This window comes from Astatotilapia calliptera, chromosome 1 (assembly GCF_964374335.1).
Source record: "Astatotilapia calliptera chromosome 1, fAstCal68.1, whole genome shotgun sequence".
Classification (NCBI taxonomy): domain Eukaryota; kingdom Metazoa; phylum Chordata; class Actinopteri; order Cichliformes; family Cichlidae; genus Astatotilapia; species Astatotilapia calliptera.
In genome coordinates, this window is record NC_137422.1 from 12,006,077 (window position 1) to 12,031,767 (window position 25,691).

A 25,691-nucleotide genomic window follows, 5' to 3' on the forward strand; every position below is an offset into this window, starting at 1 on the left:
TTTTTGAATTGAATGAATTTATTTATGAATCTTCAAAGTGGACAAGAATCAACCCATTGAAAGTAACTGATAAAAAATGAAACATACAACATTTTGAACTATGAGAAATTCTTAGTGATCAAATCATACAAATATAAACAGTAAGTAAAACCAAGTAAGAAGACATTTAAATCAAAGCTTTTGGTTCTACTTATGATTGTAATACAATGTAATGTATGATATAGAAATGTGCTACATGAAATACATTTGAATAGAAGGTACAGTAGCCGTTATGTATATGGACCACATTACACATTACAGAAACATTATAATACACAGTAATACACAGGTAACACAGCATAACTAATAACAGCATTCTTGCCAGGTTAGCAAATTGTATCATTGAAGCAATACTATGCAGTTTAGAGAATCATACAGTACAGGGTGTGAAGCCAGGCTGTGTGATAGAAAAGAGAAAAGCTAGTTTTCAATAATGTAATGTGATGCATATATTCAGCTGTTTATGTATCACATACATTCTACATTTAACTTTGGATTAAGTATGGGTAAGTGTATCCAAATGACTACCCCGTGTGTTTGAAAATGGTTACTTTGTGAGAACAGTGATTGGTGTAGGCTTTTATATTTGATGAATCATTTATTTCCTGGGAACAACTAAGTGAAAAAGTCTTTGGAAATTGCCTCTACAAAGTTGGGTGCTGACATGAGGATACCAATAGTGCAGAGGATAGTGAAGAGTGAGAAAGCCATGAGACAAAGCCTGTCGATAACGGAGGCGGCGAATTTCCACTCGTTGCACACAGACTCACCCTCGTCTTGGTCGCGGAACCTTTTCGCGATGTAGCGCACCTCATCCAGGATCTTGGCCATCTCTAATTCTAGGCTTCCAACTGGGGTGACCTGACCTGCTGGGATGAGCATCTCGTCCTCGCCTGCCCGTCCAACCAGGCGTCCGCAGAGGACCCCGGAGTCAGACGAGGTGGCAGCAGTGGAGCAGTGAATGCTCTCCAGGCCACGCACGCCGACATAGAGCATGTTGCCATTGGTGCATTGGGAGGCTGAGGTGCTCATGTTGAGGTCTATGCTGGTCAGGCTGCTCCGTCGAGGCTTGTTGTGACAGGCTGAACGCACTCGCTCCTCACCCGGACGCCTCATACGCAGGAACCAGGCACACCAATGCAGGAGGATCACACGGGTCTTTGAGATAAAACGGTGAATGAAAGAGTGGATTAAGGCTGCAATTCACTTTAAATCTGCCATTGAAGAAATAAGAATGAGTGCAGAATATCAGTCTCATTTGTATGGGTTAGACACAGTAATATTTACAGAGATGCTCGATGGCGCGGTGGCGCCAGTGTCCGGCAGCCTCACCTCTGTCAGTGCGCCCCAGGGCAGCTGTGGCTACAATGTAGCTGCCATCACCAGTGTGTGAATGGGTGGATTACTTGTTGTGTAAAGCGCTTTGGGGTCCTTAGGGACTAGTAAAGCGCTATACAAATAGCGCTTTGTCATATTAACTTTTCCCAAATTGACAAATCACAGTAAAAAGTGGACTGAGTACACACTCACTGGCCACTTTATTAGCCACACATTGCTAGTACTGGGTTGGACCCCCTTTTCATCTTCAAAACGTACATATCTAATGAACTGTGAGTATATAAAACATGCAGGTGTTCACTCCACTAATGTTATTGCATTCTTTGGCTCCATACCTTTTCATTAGGTTATTACCAGTTGCTCCAAATAAATTGGGAAACTGAATGAAATGTAAATAAAACAGGATGATGTAACAATTTGGAAATCATCTAAACCCTATATGTATTTTGACAATAGTACAAAGATAACTTATCAAATGTTAAAAATGCAAAATTGTAGTTTCTTTTGAAAACTCTGCCCATACAAGCAACAAGTTTTTAAATGTGGATTCACTGTTTACCACCGTGTTGCATCACCTGTTCTTTGAAGCGCTTGAGAACTGAGGAGCCCATTAGTGCAGTTTTGAGAGCTAAATGTTTTCCTATTCTTGCTTCATATAAGATTCCAGCTGAACTCCTCTGGGCTTTATTTTTCACATTTTTCATTTCATAGTGCAGATAATGCAATATTTTCACCATGTGACAAATCCTGAGTGCAAGCAGGTTATTGTAGATTGCTGAATAAAGTCATCTGGATGGCAGCATATGTGGAATTTATATATTGTTCTAGCATGGCCTTTATAGATGATTACTGTGAATTTGTATCCAATTATGTTACTAATCTGTTTCTTAGTAACCTTAATTTTGAACTGTTAGAGATTATTCTGTTCCTCTTTCCCAGGTTTCTGAAATATCTTTCAAATTACATACATTACTTACACTACATACACTTATGTTATATTTGTTACATATATTATATTTGATATAGTTTTAGCCCTTATGAATTCGCATATATATGTTTAATCAGTGTCATATTTGCTATATCTAGCATTTGTTTTTCAATTCATTACTTAAAAATGTGCATTTTATTTAGGTTTGTCAACAGTTTGTTTTTAATGTATTCCATATTTTTGCGTGTGTCTATAATGAAACGACATAAATAATAATGCCAGTAAAATTCACGAAAAAGTTATTACTGTTTGAGAAAACACTCACCCATTTTGGCATCTTGCCTCCATCAGGGTCGTGGTGATGATATTGCAGGACCAGAACTGTAGCAATCACTGAGAGACCGACAATGACCATTGTAGTGGCAAAATATTCGGCTGCATAAAAAAGAAATGCAGGCGGCAATCAGAATGGATCAGAAAGAAGTACTGTGTAGTAAAAAACAATGAGAAAACTAGATGATAACATCAAGGTTATGCATACAAGAAGAAAGGCCGGGCCGATCATTAAGGACAGCAAATATGTCTTCATCCCTTGAGCATTACTGCTCACTTATGTGCCTGAAGAAGTGCTTTCATTCCACTGATTCAAACAGACTGACTCAGATCCCTAAACCAAAATGAAATCTAAATACTGGGTAGCTGCTTGAATTTGGCTACACTGTGATATAAGGAAATCCCTGATGAAAAATGACTACAGAAAATTTCACCCTTTGCTTCTCTCTGATAGTAGTTGACATCCATAGGAACTGCTTTTAACTTTGGCCTGGCTTACCTATTAAAGGCACAGAGTCTGAGGTGGCAGGCATAATCTCTGCAACTAGCAGCATAAAGACAGTCAGAGAGAGCAGGACCGTAATACCTGGGGAGGAAACCAAATCTCAGTTATCAGCTGACAACAAAACGTAGTTCAACAAAAGTATTCACACACGTATGTTTTTGATCTTTCAATCAGCTACAAATCACCATAAGCTGGATGTTATGTCACAAACAGACACAAAGACCCTCTAATATTATAGCAATAAATACTGTTGCAGACGTATTAAACATTAAAATGACTGTTTTATCATTTTCAGGTGTTTGCAGTTGCTTTGTACCCAGATTTATTCTATTATTCACATTTTGTTCCTATTTCGCACAAAGCCATTCAATTTATTCCATGAATTTGTGGCACCTTATACTCTTTTAGTCTGCTAATTCTGCTTTGTTTTAAAGTTTATTCTACTCCACAGCAACTGGTTAATTCACAGTAGTCAAATGTGAAAAATTGAAACATATAATCTCTGTAAATCAAAATTCGGGAGTGATCAAACCTCACTGTGTCACAAGATGACCTGAAAAGGTAAAAGCAAGAGCAACACGTATCTTTAGCTATGGGGAGACAAATTTTCACTTCACCACTGGCTCTAATGACTAACTTCACAACTTCCCCCATGCATGCCCATGTGCGTTTGATACCTCTGAAAAACACTTTAAAAGCGGCTTGAGTTTGTCATAACTGCTACTTTAGTCCTTTCTTTGGATCAGGGAAGAATATTTAAATCTGAGAAGGACTGAGGAGAGTATTAATGTTCTTCAACATCTTCAAAAGTTATTTTTTGAATTTCTTAGATAGGGAAAAAGACCAGGCCAGTGACACAGGAATGAGGATCAAATAAGTAGCAGCCAGATGCCGTTAATGTACTTGATTAATCTATTGTTAACAAGTGTGAGCTCATCTATAAAACAGAGGTTTTGGTAGTTTGCTGGTCTGGAGCCTTCAGGTGTTTTAGGTATCTCAGGTGTGTTTGGTGTGGCTGTGGTTTAGCAGGTAGAGCGTGTCATCTACTAATTGGAAGGTTAGTGGTTTTTCCAGCCTGCACCCTTGGACGAGATACTGACCCCAAGCTGCTCTCTGATGCATCTGTCAACGTAGAAATATGTGTGAATGTTAGATAGAAAGCACTTACGTGGAAAACTGTATGAACGGGTGAATGAGCCAAGTTGTATAAAGTTGTGTTCAGGTAGGCTAAAAAAGCGCTGTATAAGAACCAGTCCATTTAACACAAACTTATGTGTGGACAGCCCAGCAAACTCATCCCAGGGTCAGACCATGCAGTACTCAGAGAAACTGCAAAAAACCAAGAGCTACATCACACACACTACAAGCCTCAGTTACTGTGTTAAATATGACAAATAGGAAAAGAATGAACAAGTATAGGTGGCTTGGAAGGATAACTAGGAGAAAGTCTCTTCTTTCTATATGGCAGCACAGCTTCAGGTTTCAAAGTTTCTGAACAAACTACAAGACTTCTGGAACAATGTCCTTTAAACAGATGACACCAAAGTGGAAACTGACCATAGTGCCATCTACGGTGAAAAACAAACACAGCATATTGACGCAAACACCTCATTTCAACTGTCAAGCACTGTGTTTTTTGCAGCCACAGGACCTGGGCACACTATCGACCATATATTCCTCTATGTACAAGTATTCTAGAGTCAAGCACAGTGATGTGAGGCCATCAGTTCAGCAGCCCAAACTGGGTCATGCAATGAATCATGGGTTGTGCTCTCTTCTTTGCATAACTACATACACAATAATCTTTCTTAAAAATGTCATACTGTAGTTTAAATAGCATAATATCAAACAGTTAGCTATTCAAACATTCAAAAAATAACTAGTTTCATTTTATTTGGCTATTTTGTTGTTTTTCTTTAAATTTTCATCTTACCATTAAATGCACTATAATGTTCCTGTTGATCCATTTATAATATCACAAATCACACTTCTTATGGCAACTCAATTTAACTGAAATTAAACCAGGCAATAAATGCTGGCATTAAAACACATTTCTCACTCTGTGTTCGCCATTCTTAAAAATGCTGACGTTGAGTTGGGTAACTAGATATACTGATTTCATTTACAGTGGTTTTTATGACATAGTCAGCACACACATAGATTGAGAAGAAGCTATGAGACATTGAAGTGATATAAATTTTTTATACATAAACAATTTTAAATAAATTTTGTGTTAAAGAAGAATTCATACTATCATAGAAACTTATATCTTCACACACCCAATCCTCATTTCTCTTTCCTCTATAAGCTTTGAAAACATAAAAAGCAACATACAGATGAAAATGCACACAGTGAGCCCACACATTAGGCATCATTTGGTTAATGAAGGAATCCAGCTGCAACACAGGACTCTAATCATTTGAAAAAGGCAGAAACTACATAAATTAATAGCCTCTACTGAAACATGCAGTACACACACCTCAGATACTGTCTATATAAAGCATTTATAATGAATGAATGAAACACTCAGGCGACTCTGACAACTGCGATAAGATTAAAGGTTTTCAAAGGTCTTCTGACAATTCTGTTCGTCAATCTGTGGTTATAATTAGGTCACTTCATAAAGCCACGGAGCAATAGGATTGCTGGAAAGCCATTGGTTTTCATAAAACCACTGATTACCCAAGAGAATATGGGTAAGCAGTGGTTTTGAAGTTGTCTAAGATGGAGAAAAATTAAAGAATAATGAAAGAAGGTTTGACTGCGTGTCAAAACTACTTGGGCTGCAAATGATGTAACCTGGTTATGATCTCATTAATTCTTGGCCATTTTGCTTCATTTTTCATATCATAGTTATCACAAAGATCACAGTCACGTTAGCATAAGGTCGTTTACAAAATGATCAAACTTTCTGTAGCATGGGGGTTTAGGAACATTTGATTTTTTTTACAATAATTGTGACATTGAAGCTTCTTGGAAGGACTTGCAAAAGAACAAAATTGAAAATGTTTTAACAAAATTACCGTTGTAACCTGAGGATGGAACACATCATCGAGAAAAGTCAGTGTTCAGAAATAGGTTGGTGGATGGGCAGAAACAATACTGGGGTCACTCAGGACCTAAACAGAACACCTAAACTCTAAAGTCTAACTGAAAAAGATGCCACGGCAATTGAAGTATCAAAGGTGAAACAATGTCTGAAAGGTACACTCTAAGTAGCAGAGGTGCAGACATGCCTCTGAAACCCCAATTTAAATTGATAACGTCTTATGGTTCTGGCAACAAACGCATATTACAGACGGCTGCTTTAGAGTCACGCAGGATATAAATCTGGAATATTGCACCACAGCAAAATTAGCTGCCCAGATGAGCTCATCAGAAGAGAATGGATCTCGATTTCATCTTGAAAAAAAAAATGAAGCTAATGGAATTTTAGTTTAGTGTTCGGTGATACGACAGCTTAAAAATAATGTAGCGTATGGCTTGATTGGCACAAGGATTTCTGCACTAACAAAATGCATTCCAACTGAGAGTGATATCCCAAATCAATTCATATTAAAAAGGAGTCTATATCAGTAGCTTTGCTAGAGTTGTAATTTGAGTGGAATAACAACATTGGCAAGCTCACAATGACAATGCTGATACAGTGAGTTTAAACATATACAGGGTTTATTGTTCTCAATGTGAATTGATGCTCTGGGTTATTATTGTATTCGACTCTATTACAATTAAGGTTATGTCTTCAACTCATAGTAACTTTGCTTGGTAGCTCAGAAACTTAAAGTTTTAATTTTCTCAGCGTGGCGGAGAAAATATTTTATCTTTTCACTAATTGCAAAAGCACTACTGCAATTAGTGACATTCTGAAATGTGCAACTTGGAAATTCCTGGTTTCTAAACTATCTGCATTTTTAATTCAGAGCCACATCTTTAGGTAGATTGTGTCTAAAAAAAGTAGAACCACATTTGGCGCTAGCTATGTGTTCACAGAGTGCGATTAAAGCTTTCAATATTGGTTAACAGACTTATCAGTATGGTTGTGATACTGAGGTGATTTGCATTAACTTGCTGCTTAAAGAACATATTGCAGACAAAGAGTTTTGGAGTAATTTTAAAATAATGGCATCACATTGTTTCCCCAACTTTATTATTTAATACTAACCTCACGATTGTCTTTAGCACATATAGCAGCTGAGAAAACAGTGGTAAGAAGTCAAGAAATGTCTTCGCTGTAAACTGTCCACTTAGTTAATATGTTGTTTTTCTGTGGTTGCTCTAAAATTCTGCCACCAGTGCTATCCTTCGGCCTCCTAGCAAATGCACCTTTGGTATAAATTTGAAAATCCTAGTTGACATCTTTCTGAGTTCCTGTGTTCAAAAGATTTTAAAAAACAACAACTTGACCTTCTATCTTGAGGTGAAGGTATAAGATTCAATGAGATTCAAACTCATCTGAGATTTTTAGTAGATGTACCATTTGTATCAATTTGAAAATCTCACATACCCTCATTCCTGAGTTATTGCATTGACAAAATACCCAAATAGCTTTTCAGGCTGAGGGGTGAAAAGCACAAGGAAATGGATCTGACTGTGTGTCAGGTATCCAACAATATAACCAAAAATGCATGGTGGTTTCAGTAATGTGAGCACAGTAAAGGGACTTTCACATAGTCTTTGTCGCTTGTGGTTTGTTGCTAGTGGACATTCCAGGCTCCGGTTACCTAGGTAACCCTGTAATGTAGGTAACTGTGGTAGTTGCTTAAATCACTCATCTGAGGGTTGAGAAAAGATGGGACACACCTTTTTCTACTATCAGAAATTTATTTTGCCTGGTGTTGCCTGAAGTAGCTGGATGTAATTCAATTTTTATGACCTCTGGTTGCCACGTACCTGCTAGTTTCTTAATATGTGGACTCCCATTAGCGTATCATGGCCATCCATTGCTTGCTAACTTTTGATGGGTTTCCATCTATAATGCAGGTTCTTAACTTTGCAATTGAAGTCTTGAGATTACAGTTCTTACAAACTGGTGTTACAAAAAATTGCTGTCAAACTGAACTTTTTGGGGTTTTTTTTGAATGAAGCTGGTTTTACCCAGGGAGATTTTCTCTCCAGAGTCAGCAGGCAGGAGGAAGACAAGCAGGGCCAGAGTAGAGATCAGGACGCATGGGATGAGAAGATTGAGGCCATAGTAGAGCGTCCGTCTGCGCATCACCACGGTGAAGGTGACGTCAGGGTACGGTTCCTCACAACAGCCGTAGAAATGCTCATTCCTTTGTCCTGGAACCTCTGATTCAAAACAAGGCACACATTTACTGTGGTCCGACGGGTTACAGAAAGTTGGAGAGAAAGATTAGAGCAAAATATTTTCAATGATTTTACTGACAACCTTACTTACCAACAAGATCCCACTCTCCGTTGGCAATGTAATTGCTGATATCTGCATCCATCACCTTTAAGTCCAGAGACCAACCCCCGTATGTCCAGGAACCAAACTTCAGGTCACATCTTTGGACATCAAACGGGAACCAACGCACATCGATGTGGCAGGTGCTCTTGAAAATCCCTGTTGTGGTGAGAAACACTGAAAGATGCCGAAAGACTTGCTTTCATACATATTGTACTTCACCTGTAGATAGAAACGGACACATGAATATTCCAAGCTTAGTTAGAGAGCACACTCGATTACTCTGGTATATAGGAAGCAGAGAGAAACTGAAAAATGAAAAAGAGAGGCAGCAAAGAGTTTTACTCTGAGGAGATGTGAAGTCAAAGTGCCATCCATCCGAGAAAGAGTACAAAATCCAATATGACAATGCGATGAAAGTGGAGGGTGATTCTTCAGGACAGGCAGCCACCAAACTATTTTCATCCATATTTAAGAAATATAGAAGACACTGGCAGTAAACAATGCCTCTGCTAGCGGCATTAAGGTGGCAAACGTGAATATGAAATGAATATAGACAATACTGAAGAATGAGTCCGATTTACTGTAATGAACCTCAGTCACAAAGACAAATGTCTGGAAATTCAAATGATTTGTCCAATCTGCATACAGTTTTATCCACATAATGCAGTTGTGTTCAACTCAAGCATGAAATGATTATTTGGTACCAATAAGGCATCCAATGAGGAATCATTTGGAGAAAAGTTGAGAGGCAATTTTCTTGAGACAGAAGTAATCAATCCAGAATAAATCTAGTGATCAAGCTGTATTGATTAAAGATGCTAAGGGAAAGCCAGCCAGCACTTTTGCTGGGTAAGGAAAAAGGGGAAGAGCTTGGCAGGGAGAGCAGTAATCACCAGCTATGACAGGAAGGCACTCTGTTTCAGTGTGCTCCCTTGAATCCATGCTTATACTGCATATGTAGAGTGATCAGCCATGTCATTGAAACCACAGGTGATGTAAATAATTACACTATTATTTTTAGCCATTTTTTTTAGCCAGTTACACTGTGTCACTTCACATCATATTTTCCTTTGTCTAAAGAAAGCAACGAAAGCTTGTAGCTTGTGACTTTTTGGTGACTTCTTCCCCTGATGGGCATAGGGGCTGACCTCCACTCGTGGGTACAGAGGGACACCTTGTCATACTTTTGTTATTTAGGTTTTTATCTTTATTTGTGGTTCTCTTTTGATATTTATTGTGTGTAAATGGTTGTACAGTGCTATATAAAGAAACTTTACTTTCTTACTTACCCTATGATGGGTCAGCGATAACCTTTGCAATATTTAAGCAGTCGGTTTTAACTTTATGATTGGTAGGCGTGTGTGTGCATATGCACTGATGGTTTTAGAGAGAGATTTATATATATAAAAACATAAGGCCCGTGGGCAAGAATCAGCCCAGCAAAAACTCCAATCCGTCCCACAGTATGGCTTTGGAAAATGTGAAAGAGGACGTAAATTTCAACTTTTAAACTGCATTTTCACAAGTTCGACAGCTTTTCCTACAGATAAAGACCTCCCTCATGGACATTCATACTACACCAGAGCAATTAAATGAGACATTTCTTTCTTTTACAACAGCAGCGTGTCTTTATCGTGTAGAAAAACTGAGACAAACTGGTGAAATTGCATTTTTTTTTCTTATGTTAAGATATCTCATTGAATAAATATGTAGTTACATTTCTGTACATTGACAGGATGTCTGGGCCACATAAGATTAGTATGTGACCTGCAATGTAAATTGAGTTTAACATGCCTAATATATAGCATCAAAATGTGAATGGTGTCTCAGAACCAGGTGGATTTGGAAAAAAAAAATGTCATTCTGCTCTAAGAAAAACATTAGAAGATGACACTTTCTTTGCAAGAATGAGATGAAAAGAGTAATAACACAGTTAAACATGTGACCAGACTTGCTAAATGAAAAACCACATTTTTATGCTAGCCTAAGTCGAGAGCTCCTGGCTCATATTTCATACTTAGCAATACTAATCTTCTCATGTAACACGTCATAGAAAAGACAAAAAAAAAAAAAGAAGAAGAAGAAGAAGCTAAAAACCTAACATATTAAAATACATCTGTGGGGCATTAAGTTCAGGAAATCAATTCAAAGCTGCAGCTTATGAGAGCTCATTAGCATCTGCTATCCCCAAGTCATAGTTTGTCATGTTACTGCACAATGGTAAGAATCTGCTCGGTATAATAATAATAATAACAATAATAATAATAATAATAATAACAGGTTTGTTTCAGTTCATAACCAACTAAAACCTCTTTTTGTAGAAAATAATTCAACTTAAAGTAATTTATGAATCAAAGACAGTCATCCACTCTCTCAGATTTTATTGTGAATACTGCAAAAATAATTTGAGTTCATTACAAAGCCAATATGAAAAAATAATGAGACTTCTTGTTCTTTATGTCAAATAATGATATACTATCATAATTATTATGTACAAGTATTCCAAAAGCCCTCCAGGGTTAAAATTTCATATATTTGCAAAGCCACACCAGACCCACATTTGTTCACTGCTCTGAATTATTAAAGTCGGGTACTTGTCGCTACAGAGAGAAGTGACGAGTACCTCTACAGTAATACTCATGGGGGTGTAGATGCACATTAATGGCAGCGAGTCGCTGTCCTCTGAGGACGAGTGTAAAGCAGATGTATTTTGATAATTAAAGAATAATGAAACATTTTCAAAGGTTTGGATTTTAGTCACACAAACAACAAATATAGCACGGGTATTTTCTTTTTTAGCATCATATAAAATGTCAGTTAATTTTTGCCATTACATGTAGGTTTTTAGTCACAAAAGACTCTTCAAGTCTTGAAATGTGATCGAGTGGTTATCTGCAGCCTCTAAACATTGGCCTGTTCTGTTCTGTAACTGTGTTTGACAAAAGGTTTTATTAGGACATCATTCTTACTACCTGTGTTTATACAGGGAGTGCAGAATTATTAGGCAAATGAGTATTTTGTCCACATCATCCTCTTCATGCATGTTGTCTTACTCCAAGCTGTATAGGCTCGAAAGCCTGCTACCAATTAAGCATATTAGGTGATGTGCATCTCTGTAATGAGAAGGGGTGTGGTCTAATGACATCAACACCCTATATCAGGTGTGCATAATTATTAGGCAACGTCCTTTCCTTTGGCAAAATGGGTCAAAAGAAGGACTTGACAGGCTCAGAAAAGTCAAAAATAGTGAGATATCTTGCAGAGGGATGCAGCAGTCTCAAAATTGCAAAGCTTCTGAAGCGTGATCATTGAACAATCAAGCGTTTCATTCAAAATAGTCAACAGGGTCGCAAGAAGCGTGTGGAAAAACCAAGGCGCAAAATAACTGCCTATGAACTGAGAAAAGTCAAGCGTGCAGCTGCCAAGATGCCACTTGCCACCAGTTTGGCCATATTTCAGAGCTGCAACATCACTGGAGTGCCCAAAAGCACAAGGTGTGCAATACTCAGAGACATGGCCAAGGTAAGAAAGGCTGAAAGACGACCACCACTGAACAAGACACACAAGCTGAAACATCAAGACTGGGCCAAGAAATATCTCAAGACTGGTTTTTCTAAGGTTTTATGGACTGATGAAATGAGAGTGAGTCTTGATGGGCCAGATGGATGGGCCCGTGGCTGGATTGGTAAAGGGCAGAGAGCTCCAGTCCGACTCAGACGCCAGCAAGGTGGAGGTGGAGTACTGGTTTGGGCTGGTATCATCAAAGATGAGCTTGTGGGGCCTTTTCGGGTTGAGGATGGAGTCAAGCTCAACTCCCAGTCCTACTGCCAGTTTCTGGAAGACACCTTCTTCAAGCAGTGGTACAGGAAGAAGTCTGCATCCTTCAAGAAAAACATGATTTTCATGCAGGACAATGCTCCATCACACGCGTCCAAGTACTCCACAGCGTGGCTGGCAAGAAAGGGTATAAAAGAAGAAAAACTAATGACATGGCCACCTTGTTCACCTGATCTGAACCCCATTGAGAACCTGTGGTCCATCATCAAATGTGAGATTTACAAGGAGGGAAAACAGTACACCTCTCTGAACAGTGTCTGGGAGGCTGTGGTTGCTGCTGCACGCAATGTTGATGGTGAACAGATCAAAACACTGACAGAATCCATGGATGGCAGGCTTTTGAGTGTCCTTGCAAAGAAAGGTGGCTATATTGGTCGCTGATTTGTTTTTGTTTTGTTTTTGAATGTCAGAAATGTATATTTGTGAATGTGGAGATGTTATATTGGTTTCACTGGTAAAAATAAATAATTGAAATGGGTATATATTTGTTTTTTGTTAAGTTGCCTAATAATTATGCACAGTAATAGTCACCTGCACACACAGATATCCCCCTAAAATAGCTAAAACTAAAAACAAACTAAAAACTACTTCCAAAAACATTCAGCTTTGATATCAATGAGTTTTTTGGGTTCATTGAGAACATGGTTGTTGTTCAATAATAAAATTATTCCTCAGAAATACAACTTGCCTAATAATTCTGCACTCCCTGTATACAACACATTATGTGTGTTGCATTTATGTTTAAACTGCACCCACAGGAGGCTTATGTAACATGATGCATCATTCTAATACACACTTCACTGAAGACTCGCACAGGGAAATGTTTTTTTGTTTTTTTGGATGATATGTAGAGCCTATGGACCACTTTGTGCTTACTCTACTGCTGTATAGAAAGCATTACCCACACATGAGCCGGGACAGAGGTAAAACACTTGGACTGGATCTAGAGTAAGGTGTAACAATTAATGCTTTAACATACAGATGAATGGGTCAGAAGATTCAGGAGCCATGTATTTATTTTAAATGTACCCAGCTAATGTCTGCTCCTGACAGGACAGGCCACCTCTGTGGGTTGTTTCCACATATCATTTGTTATCGTTTTTGTTTTCATATTTCATACAGTAAGTGTTGCTGCTCCACATCGAAAGGAGCCAGCTGAGGTGGTTCGGGCATCTGACAAGGATGCCCCCTGGGCGCCTCCTGGGTGAGGTGTTCCAGGCATGTCCCACCGGGAGGAGGCCCCGGGGCAGACCCAGGACACGCTGGAGAGATTATATCTCTCGGCTGGCCTGGGAACGCCTTGGTGTTCCCCCGGATATGCTGGAGGAAGTGGCTGGGGAGAGGGAGGTCTGGGCCTCTTTGCTTAGGCTGCTGCCCCCACGACCCGGTCTCGGATAAAGCGGATGAAGATGGATGGATGGATGGAAGTGTTGCTGCGAAGGTAAAAATGTCTTTTTCCCCAGTCAATATGTGTCAGTGACTAAGATATGGCTTTTACCTGGAGGTAGGTAGGAACAGGTGCCCGAGGAGTTGACCAAAATGTTGGTACGGAACGTAGCATCGAACCTTTCGTCCGCACTGTAGACAACATGGAACAATTCCAGCATTTAATGTTGAGTTATTTGCCACCAGTATTATTTCAGTGGAAGTTACCAAGCGAGGAGGGGCAGTTGTGGTAGGAATATATAAATAATTCTCTAAGTCATTATTTCTGCAGATACACAACAAACAAGGAGTCACATCTCATGCAAACCTTCCCAGGAGATGAGTATTTAGTTGTTACCCTGCTACCCACAATGCACTCCACCTAAATAAATTCCCAAAGGCTGGGGCACGGTTGAGCTAAAGTTGAATAAAGAAAATGACATTCATATGAAGTACAATGCTCTCTCTCTCTTATTAGCTGCCAGGGGAGTAAGGTACCTTTAATGTATTTTGTTCAGATGTTCTAGAGATTGATTAATGGTGATCGCTATAGCTTTATTTCATTTGGGACATATAATGAAATGCTCTTCCTACCATTTCTATACAATTTTATTAATTTGTCTAAATGATTTATTGCAAAGTGCTTTTCTAGCTTTTTACTTAAAGTGCACAGCTCCCCTATCCTTGAAGTGTAATATCCCAGCCGTGTAACCAACCTACCAATAAGATAAGAAGATAAAGTTAAAATCTTTTATTTGCCATTTGTACACATACACTGGGTGTGGGTACTCAGGAAATCTTGTGCAGAGCTTAGAGCCAGAGGGGAAAAAATGAAGATAAGAAAGAAAGAATATGTCAAATAATTTCAAGTATAAAACAGTAGTTTCTGTATTGCACTTACACTAAATGACTGTGGCACGGAAAAATATCACACGTTATTAAGATGTATATTGCACAGTAAAATGTGTATTGCACATAAGAATATATGTTACAGTGGATAAAGCCAAAATACACACAAATACTAACTAACTAACTAACTAACTAACTAAAAAATATATTTGTGTGTATTTTAGTTAGCCTTTATTTTGTTTTTGACCTCAGAATGACTGTGACAGCGAAAACTTCAAAAATGGCATTGGACTGCATTTTTATAACAGATGTATTTAAGCTGAGTTTCTCATTGCAAAGAAAAGGGATATAGTTTAATAGCAAAGCCCATCACCTGATCTCAACCCAGCACAGCATGCCTTTTAGTTACTTAAGACAACACTGACATCAGACAGACCCACAACAGCCGGTGGCTGCAGTAAAAATCAGGCAGAGCCTATCAAGGGAAGGAAATATCAAGTGCTGATGTCTATGTGTTCTGGACTTTAATGACTGTAGAGGATTTTCATCCAGGTATTTAAAACCATCCTGAATTTAAAATGATGTCAGTTTGCCCAATTAATTTTGAGTTTCTGAAAATGGCCATTCATTTAAAAAGCTATAACTCCTAAACAGTTAATGAGACACTCTGTTTTCCTCAATTCAATCGCGTATCATTCGATTTAAAATCAACTGTGTTGGTATACAGAGTTACAATTACAAAAACAAAAAACAGAAAAGGACAAGGACCGAGCTGCATGTATCTTTAAATTCTCTGCTTGTCTGTCTCAGCAAGACAGTCATAATAATGCCTGTGGCAGCACGGGGTCTGATGCTTTCCAGAGCTCATGAGCAGAAGCCTGAACACAGTATCTTTTCACATGTTGCCACTTGAATACAGTTATTCTATTCAGGCACTCCCACTCTCTTTGGGAGCTATGTCATAGTAAATAAAACAGTCAGTAGTATACGCTCATTTTACATTCTTATGTGTCCTTGTTTAATAAAATGTCTAAATGTTTGATGGGATATTTGTGCTGGTTGCGCCCAATCAGTTGTAGCCATCTCACTCTGCAGCTGGAAATCTGATGGCGCCAGGGTTACATTTTTAACAGCATACACACACATAGTGAACGTTTAGGTCAAAAAACAGATGACAGCCTGCCAAATACAGCAATGTTCGAACTGTAATTTGGGAGACAACAACATATATAAAGTTGGAGGCTATAATTAAATATACTTGTACTTAATGTCATGGTCCTGGGTCAGTGACCCAGCGTTTGAGTTTATTGTTATTATTTTCTAGTTCACTCTGATTTTGTATTCTGTTAAACAGTCTGGGAACTTCCTGTTTTACTTTGTAGATCCATGTGTGACTTCATTGTGTTCAACTTATGTCTCCCTGTCTCGTCATGTCAATTAGGTTCAGCTGTGCGTCCCTGCTGTGAGTCATTTCCTGATTACTTTGTATGGTGTTTGTCTGCCTGCTCGTCTGCATTTGATGGTGTTTTGTTCATCACTCTGCATCTCTTGTCATGTTTTCAGGGTTGTCTTTAGTTTTCCCAGTGTAGGTTTTGGTAGCTTTTCGTTCCTCATTCCCTGTTTTGCCACTTTGGTCACTTAAATAAACGCTCACTCGCATCATAACCTTTGCCTGCATTTTGGATCCTTTTCTACACAAACACCACACCGTGACACTTAATACCATAAAAATAGGAGGTGTTAAAAATATTACTAGCTATTTATGTTTAATTTAGTAACAAGTTTAAATTTCAAGTTTACTCACAGAACATCCAATAATTACAAAATTTTACAGGTAACTATATTAACATTTTGTTCATACCAAAGATATGCTAAAGATTATACAGTATTCATTGGATTTTGTATCTCCTGTACATCACATCCTTCAAAACGAATATAGTAGAGGATGAGGCACAACAGTTTTCTTTATTCGCCATTTTTAAACCACAAGATATTGTTTACAATATTTGGTCTTTAGTGTATCAGACAGCGTGACTGCAAACAACCTTGTTTAACCTCTGGAGCACCAAAATCTAAAAATGCATCACATCCCTCTGAGATCCCTGTGCGTTATGTAGAAGAAAATGCATGCACACTAATACTTACTTAGGCTTCTTGGGGAATCTATATTGTAACCAGAAACCCCTTTTAACCATACACGGTAATCTTCCACTAACCTGACGTGCACATCCAGAGAAATGTAACTACTCTTCAGGTCGATGGAGTCTGTAGAGACTGAATTTCATGGAAGCGTACGGGTTAAAAGTAGCTTCCCTCTATGTTGTAAGTTATGATGTAGATTTGCTGCAGAGGTCTAAATCAGGCACAAATCTAACACCATGTACAACTACAGTTTACAACCCAGCAGATCAGTGCCTACCTGTTATACAGCAGAATGTCTGGTTTCCAAATGAGATGGTCAGGAAATCTCACATTGGACACACCTGGATAATCCAATGGATTCCACTGGAGGTAATAGTCAGTCCAGTACTGCAAAATGCAAACACATTTGACACCTTGACTTTCACATTCCACTTACTTATTTTTAATACATTTAAAGGCCTATGGGCTTATTAAGCCTTTTTAGAGGCTCGGGGATTTAACACGGTTTCCTCGTAGCAGTGACAGTTACTATAAAAGCCAAAATAAATGTATGTGACAACATCACAGAGTGACATGGAACAAGAATGAGACTTGATTTCTGTCTGGAAGGTTTTCTGTTCAGAAAAAATGCTGCTAAGCGCATTTGAAATGTCAACATAATTGGAAAACTCAGAGGATGATTACAGTTCCAGCTTGTAGCTGTTGAGACATTTCAACCCAAAATGTCAGAAGATTATTATATTTCAGTTATAATAAGCACAAGTACTGTTTAAAGGGCTCTTAATACCTGCTTTCTGTGACATCAGACCTGGCCTGAGATTTATGGTGATGGTGATGGTGATGGTGCCTTGGCCAGGCTGAAAATATGAGTTTACAGTTGTGTTGGTCTTTACTGCAATGTCTATTATATGTGACTACAGAGGCTGAAAGACTCCAGGATTATGCAGAAGGTGATGCTGTATATGGGTGAGGCAGGCTGTTAAACATTTAAACTAAACTTTGGTACTTAGTGGATACTTGGTTTACACACTGTAGGAGATACAGTGTCTATTCATTTATAGACAGTATATATGTAAATATCAGAATGTATAATTAAAATGGATAAATATGATGAGCTAAATAGCTTAGTAATTAATAAGCATTTGATTCCTTTTACTCCATTTCTAACTGAAAATTGTCAATATTTTTCATCTTGTGAATATGATGGCTTTCATTTATTTCATGTTAATTTTTTTCAAAGGTGCTTCAACAAGCATTTAGCATTTTTATAATATATTTTTAGTTTTTTAAGAAATTTAGACCGTTTTTTTTTATAGATTTTTTAATAAATTTGTGAGAATTTTAAGCTTTCTTCCACTTGTCATTATGAGGTATGGTGTGTAGAATTGTGAGGTGAAAAATGAATCTGATCCATTTTGGAAAAAGGCTGTAACATGAAAACATGTGGAACAAGTGAAGCGGCGTGCATAGTAATGTTAGAAGTTTATGCCTTTGCTTTATCATTCATATGCATCTGGCTCTTATCTGTGCACACGTGGTTTTACATCTTTAGTTTATTTGATTGTCTGCCTGGAACTGCAGGAACAGCAGGAACTGCAAAACAAAACCGAGTCTGTACTAAATCTGACCCTAACTAAGTGGAACTAAGCGGTCAAATTAATTAATGTTCATTCCCTTTTCAGATAAAACATATTTTGCACTAGAAAAATGCGCCTGAATTTTGGAATATCCTTTCCTTTAATGGCAGCATATAGTTTAAGTAGTATGAATTCCAGATGTTTCTGAAAAATCTGATAATCTAAAGCCAAACTGTGGGTTACACAGCCCTGGGTTCAAATGTAACGGGACAAAACAATATAAGGCACAAGAATGACTTTTGTATTACAGATTATTTTCTTAAAACACACTGTGAAGTGTGGAGTAAGTGCATATGAGAGCATGAGGGTGGGAATGGATGTTTGTATCTGTGTGTGCCTGTATGTCTGTGTCTATATGTCAGGTTGGGTGTCAGGCGCCACCTCTCTGGGGACATCTCAGGCCCTCCAAGGTTTGGAGGCCTATCTCCCCCTACCACCACTTCCCCTGCCAGTGGCGGACTCCCTCAGGTGTCGGTGCGTTGGAGGTTCTTTGTGTCTGGGGATGGGCGTCCAGGTACACACCGGCTCACTCCTTGGCGGCCGCTTATCGGGGCCTGGAGCCTGGGGCTCGCTCGGACCACTTCGGAGGTGGGGTGCCCCCGGCCTCTTGGCCTGGGGCTCGGTCACTCTGGCACAGCTGGCTGCCGGCGGAGCTCACGGGCACATCACTGCAACCCCCCCTGGCTTCTGCTCCGCGGCTGCTGAGTGAGCCCTCATCTGGGACTCTCCTCAGCTCTTTCTGGGACAGTGGCGCGGCTGCCCCTCTGTTGGTCTTCCTTGGTCTCTTGTGTTCTGGGGGCCTCTGGATGTCTGGAGTTTTGATCTCCTCCATACCTGCTTCATGCCCTGGAGGACGGGGCTGTGGCCCCCCCACACCCTCTAGCAGATCATCACATGAAGGAACCTTTTAAAAAACAAGCGCGTCCATGCTCACAGGTGTACACACGGGTGATCACACCCACAAACTACACCCTTTTTGGCTCCTACCTCAAAGCACACTGTGTTCTGTTGATCTTATGTGCTGCACAATAATGTTTAATATTTAGTATTTACTGTCATATTCCCATATATCATTGTGATGCTGTTTATTCTATTACTCTTGTTCTCTTCTGCTTGTTTTCTTTTTTCTTTCTCAACAGGTGATCCAGGTGATTGATATATGCATTTTTTTTCTTTTTTTTCTCTGCCCGTTCTGTTGGTTTTTGTTTTTTGCCCTTCTCCCCCGTCCCTCTTCTCAGCGGTTTCTCCGTCCTTCTTTCTTTCTCCCCTTCTTTCCTCCAGTCAAGTCTGTCCCGTATTCAGTAAGTGAAAATAAAATAAACAATAAAAGGTGAATCAAATGGACCATTATGGGAAGGCTGGGATGGTCAATTTGGTAAAGTAAATCCGTTGGGCATCTTTCTTTGCCTTTAGACAACAATTCTGATGGCAAAAGAGCCAAACGGGACAGGCCAAAAAAAAACAACACACTGTGAATGGCATCTATCCCTGAGGATAAATGAAGGTACTGATTACACATAATGTTTAAAATGAAGCTCCAGAATTTCTTTTAAAATATAAATATGAATAGAAAGGTGAATATTTCACTGAATACAAAACTCCAACTCCAGGTCCACAGCCGTGGTGATATGTATGAACACATACTGTGAAGACACTTCTCTTGATTACATGGCTTTCATAAGGAGTTTTCTAATCCAATCTATAATTCACTTTTAATTAACTCAAAGTGCCATGTTCAAGTTCCCAGTATAATGAACCATAAAGGTCAGTTAATGATAAAGGCAAAGGAAAACAAACTGAGGAAGGATATAATTGCCTGTGCATCTCACATGGTGATTTTGGAAAATGGCATTTCCACAGCCAGGGAACCCTCTTTAATTTGCATCACTGTTTAACAAGAAACTTTCCACCTACTTTTTAATCTTTACAACAAGTCTTTCATTCATTTAACATCTACAAAACTTGCTGATCTATTATTTCATTTGAAAAATAACTGGCCTTAAAATGACCAGACGTAACTCTACTCTCCGTTTTGTGCTTTATTAGTATGTGTAAACGACTATGCAAATTTGTCCATGTCTCATGCCAACTTCTGCCTGCAGGCTTAAATGCAGCCCTGTGTCTTAAGACAGCTGGTATTACATGAAACACAGCACTGCACAAGAGTATGAGGGCATAATCGTGCTTAATAATCAAAATACTTGTGTATCGAAGAGGTCATCCAGTTTGTTGGGCATTGTAAGATTTATAGTACAATTACCCAGTGGCACTGATGGAGGGCACTAGATAGGTCGATCACATTTAATGTTTCAACATGTAATCTTAAAGAATCCTTCTCAGTATTTCAAAGTCGTATATGTAGCAATGTATACATCTTGTATGCATCTTTATGGCATTTTCCTTTTTTCCCCTTTTACTTTTCTCAAAACCTACGCAAGTAAAATAATCCAACAGATGCTGGATTGATGCTAAAACAAAGTACACTGTGGATGCTGTCGGCGCGATCATGTGCCGAAGAGCTAAAATGAATTTTGCAGGGAGCAGAAGGAGAGAGAGTGAACAAAACTCCCGCTGCGATGCCCCAGAATGATTTAAAACAGACCAAACAGCCTTGGTTCAGCCTTAGTAGAGCTGCTGACGATGCAGCAACAGGGATCTATTGTCACTGTATGGACAAGCTGTAATAAAGCATCTGCGTTAATACACTTCATCTCACTGCATGAAGGACAAAGTGCTGTACTGCCCATGAGGAAGACGAATAGAAAGTCTGGGTAGCACTATGCGTGAGTTACACAATTCATTTCATCACATGCTCACAATATGATAAATCTCTTTGTGGTACATGTTTGCATAAACTAAATACCAGATTAAATGCCAAAAGTAAAGGTACAATGTAACACTTAGGGTGAAAATGGTCTTAGAGTTAACTGAGAGGATTTATATAAAACAGATGGCTCTATGATTAAAATGCATGATGTGTGTAAGTGCGGCCGTAAAGCTTCGCAACTCAGCTTTTCTGTGACTTTACATAAATTATACTTACCAGCTGTAGCCAAATGTTGGTTGTTAAAACCTGGTTCTTCTCATCCTGTTAGAAAAACAGAATTATTCATGTTTGTAATTAAGTACATTTATTTTATTTTTTTCTTTTTGATTTTTTTTAAATGAAGTGTATGCTTCATAAATGGGAAATCACACTACTAGAAATGTACAGATCCACAGAGGCGTCAGTTTTTAAACCTTTTATAATGCCTCACTCACACTAGAGAAAACAATGTTTGTAGACTGTGGCAAAATCAAAACTGCTGCATCAGTATGCACTAAACTTGGGAGCTTGCTGTTTTTGGAATAGTGGCTTCAATGATGGGGATCAGGTCTGTCATCTTTAAATATATGAAAATTGCTTACATAACCATGCATGACGTATCACTTTACTGGCATGTACAGTATATGTAGTAGACTACTATGTAGTATGTATAAACAGCTGTGTTTAATGGGCAATCATTTACGCACCACATCCATTATTTGCATGAGGGTGAGGCCGAAGGAAACAATGAGACTCTGAGAGTCATTCTGGACTGGTCTCACTAGTGGGTTGTATCCATTCATCAGGTCACTGTACAGTCTGCGCTGGTTTGGCCCTTGATGAGAAACTACAGAAAAAAAGAGAAACAGGTAACCAGGACTCCAACGAACAATTAATAAGTAAAATAAATTATAATTATAAGCAAGAAAGACATTGTTAGTCACATCAAATCATTCCTTAACTTCCAGCAGCCATATTGCAAAACAATTCACTATGCAGTATTTTACATCGTAGAATATGAAGTGTGAACAGTTATTTTTTTTAGATGTTACTAAAACCTGAGTAAAAACAGTGATATTTCTAATATGCTGAAGTTCAGACAGCGACGCTAATTTATATCAAACATCAAGTACACACTTCTTTGCGTATTGTGCAAACTGAAATAAGGATCCCGTGCAATGTGAAATGCACAAAAGTCATGTTCATTTATTAAACATTATAAACTCTAATGTGGCTGACAAAAAAGAAGTAAATAAATAAAAACATGACCTACAGCCTGTCTGTAGCTTTCTTTTCTACTTTACACACTGAGTTGCCTCCACCCTACACACACGCGCACACAACTGTAATGAGAAAGAGCCCCACCAAGTAACACTGCTACACTGTACCTTCACATGCAAGAAGAAGAAGAACGTCTGCACTGATCTACGGAACAATCCATCCAACAGCTGTTGACATCTTCTAGTCTGGACTGGTGTGACAAGACTGACACACAACCACTGCCCTTAGATACGCAATGCTGCCGTGGCTCAAATGATCAATAAAACAATTTATTTGAAGTGAAGTTTACATATATTTGTGGATGAGACTGAGACAGCTAATTGAATTTAACTCAGCCTCTCCACTCTCCTGCAGCCTTTTACATCTTCCCCTTTTGCAGCCACTCACTACTACTCCACTTCTGTTCTGGGTCAGTCTCACTGCGTGGTGCTGATCCACCTCCTGCTTCATTCAAGTTGTAAATCTCGCACTTTAGAATAATTTTGCAATTGATTTAATGCATCTAAAGTTGGTGTTGGAGTTATCAACATTACCTGGGGTGGTGAAACAAATGCAGCCCAGACATGGCAATCTTTCAAATGCCATATTTGGACATGATTCATCTCCCAATCTCAAATCAGACCCGTCCCTCATTTTAACACACTCTTAGTTCCTCTCCTGAGTTATGGAGCGTTTTTGGCAGCATTTCTTCACTTCACTAATGGCCCAGTTTTCCTAAACCTCCTATGAGAAGCACATTATCCTGATGGATTGGCACAGAGCATACTGTCTATCTGCATATCCCTATTCCTCTGTTCTCTGTTGCATCCACTTCTTTCATTAAAAAAAAGGTTAGCTGAAAGCTTGTCTTTGTCCATATCCCAAGTGGATATCCCCCCACTCCTGATCTCACCGTAATCAAATTTCAATGCAAGGTGACATTAATGTGTTGTATTGTCCACATACTGTTATACACCCCAGTACCATGCTGTCCGAAAAACCACAGCGGGTCCACGAGAAATGAGCTTGGAGCCATAAAAGGGAGAAGGAAAGTCTCTCAACCTCTTAATCAAATTTATCAGCCTTAGTAATATCAAAGGGCTGGACAGGGCCTATAAGTACTCCACACATGCCCTGACATTTATATGTGCATGCACCGTATGCACACACACCAACAACACTTGCTTCGCTCTCAAAGAAACCTTCATTAACCCCTGCCTGTAAAGTGCAGACTAAAGAGCCCCAGTCAGTGATTATTATTAAATGAATTGCCTCAATTAAAATATTCAGACTCAGATCAGATTTGAGTAAAACCGATGAGAAGCAGTATTCAATTAAAATAAAACATAAAGCATTGAAGATTTTGCACGGTTTGCTTATTTCCCCGTAGAAGGACCAGAGCCAGGATGGCAATATCTTGTGAAAGAAAAAAGACTGTTATTCTGTTTTGTTTTTTTAAACATAGAAGCATCTGTCCAGTCACTGTTTGCCCCAATCTCTTTATCACTCATAAACCACAATATTAGAAATGCCGTGATCTTGCAGCTCTTTTTATTCATTTTGCATAATATTTTTTCTAGTTACATCACGAGAAACCACACAGTTCAACAGCAAAAGAAAGTTCAGAGCTGACAGACAAATCAGCCACACGTAACATGTAGTATAAGACATTATAACATGTTTGTTCTCTGCAAGCTGCATATCGGACCTTACTTTAGTATAGTAATATTACGTCATAGCTTCTGAACCCATGAAAAACACACTTAATATCAAATACTAATAATGATGACTATAACTACAGTCACACCGAATCATTTGCACACACACGCACGCACACACACACGCACACGCACACACACACACAACACTTTCATATGATTGCTAAGGCATCTAGACCAAAAGTGTCTGAAACTCAGTGTTTGGCACAACAGGTCTGCAATCTCAGCTAGGGAACCGCTAAAATCAATCCACAGCGGAGCAAGGTTGAACGCACATTAACACGTCTCGTTCAATAACACACACACAAAAATTCTATTACTCCTAATCATTTAAACAATAATTGTTATTTTTAACATGCATGGCGCGCGATAGAGTTAATTAGCCAAATGAAATGCATGCAGACATACCTTTCACTGTGCAGGCGGTGACTGCAATAGAAAGCAGAAAATTTACTAAGTCCATGTTGAAACGCGTGAGGAGTGAAAACAGAAAGACTCTTCTGGATGCAGGAACGGGAGCGATAACACTGTGGGGCGGTGTGAGTGTGAGATGAGAGGGAATTCTGCCAATAAATAACTCCTCCTCCCAATGAAGAGCCGCTGTTTGGCAGCCCATTAATGATTTAAGCTGAAGGATCAAAACTTTCTGCCCACAGTAGAATTTTTTATCCTTACCTTTAACATATTTTGTGGTACTCTGTCGTTTTTACAAGTGAACATTTTTGACTTTCAACACTGTTGACTGGATCTCCGTGTCCCCTTTCTGTTTTTTTGCGCATTGTAAACTACACAAATGACTAAATAGGCTACACTAAATCTATTGAGTTTATATAATTTATATTTCGTTTAAATATATTGTGGTTTTATATCAACCCACACTACCTCTTGCGTAACCTTTTCAGTCAAAAGCACGAGGACGCGTCTGCGTAACTAGAGGCCATCTACTGGTCTGTAAAAACCACTACAATTATATTGCAGTTGTGGGATGGAGTCTGTTTAATTATCAGTTTAATGTTGCAAACACTGTACAGATTGTTTTTAATTTACCCCTATTTTAAATTCCTACACACAGAATGTGTTTAACATATCATTAAGACACACTCATGCTGCTTTAGGATAGAAACTCTAACAGGGGTGGGCAATGAATTGTCCCAAGGGGCCAAATGAGTAACTGGGAGTTCAGGGTTGAAGTGGAGCAGCAGGAAATCTCAGCTGACACTGGGTGAGAGGTAGGGTAGGGTAAACAATGGGTAGGTCACTAACAAAGGACCAACAATCCCACCTCGCATTCACACCCGTTAACCTAACATGTATGTCTTTAAACTGTGTTTTCCTGGTTTTTAACCCCTTTAGTATGGAGGACCACGAGAGCCCTCCATATAATCCAGCTGCTAATTCAAATGTTAATCCCTGAGCTAATCTGTGAGCGAACAGGAAAGGGAAATGGATTTTGAAATGAGGAGT

The 25,691-nt window shown here is 38.9% G+C and overlaps 1 protein-coding gene across 1 annotated transcript; it reads right to left on the bottom strand.

Moving 5' to 3' along the window:
• Positions 1–24,925, bottom strand: chrna7a (cholinergic receptor, nicotinic, alpha 7a (neuronal)). Its single transcript, XM_026162679.2, has 10 exons — positions 24,636–24,925; positions 21,957–22,096; positions 21,487–21,531; positions 17,084–17,193; positions 13,889–13,968; positions 8,542–8,709; positions 8,238–8,432; positions 3,138–3,224; positions 2,631–2,740; positions 1–1,197 (listed from the first exon to the last, which is right to left on the bottom strand). Exons 1-10 carry the CDS (start codon positions 24,841–24,843, stop codon positions 655–657), a joined length of 1,686 nt encoding a protein of 561 aa, XP_026018464.1. The 5' UTR covers positions 24,844–24,925; the 3' UTR covers positions 1–654.
• Positions 24,926–25,691: the final 766 nt, after the last annotated feature.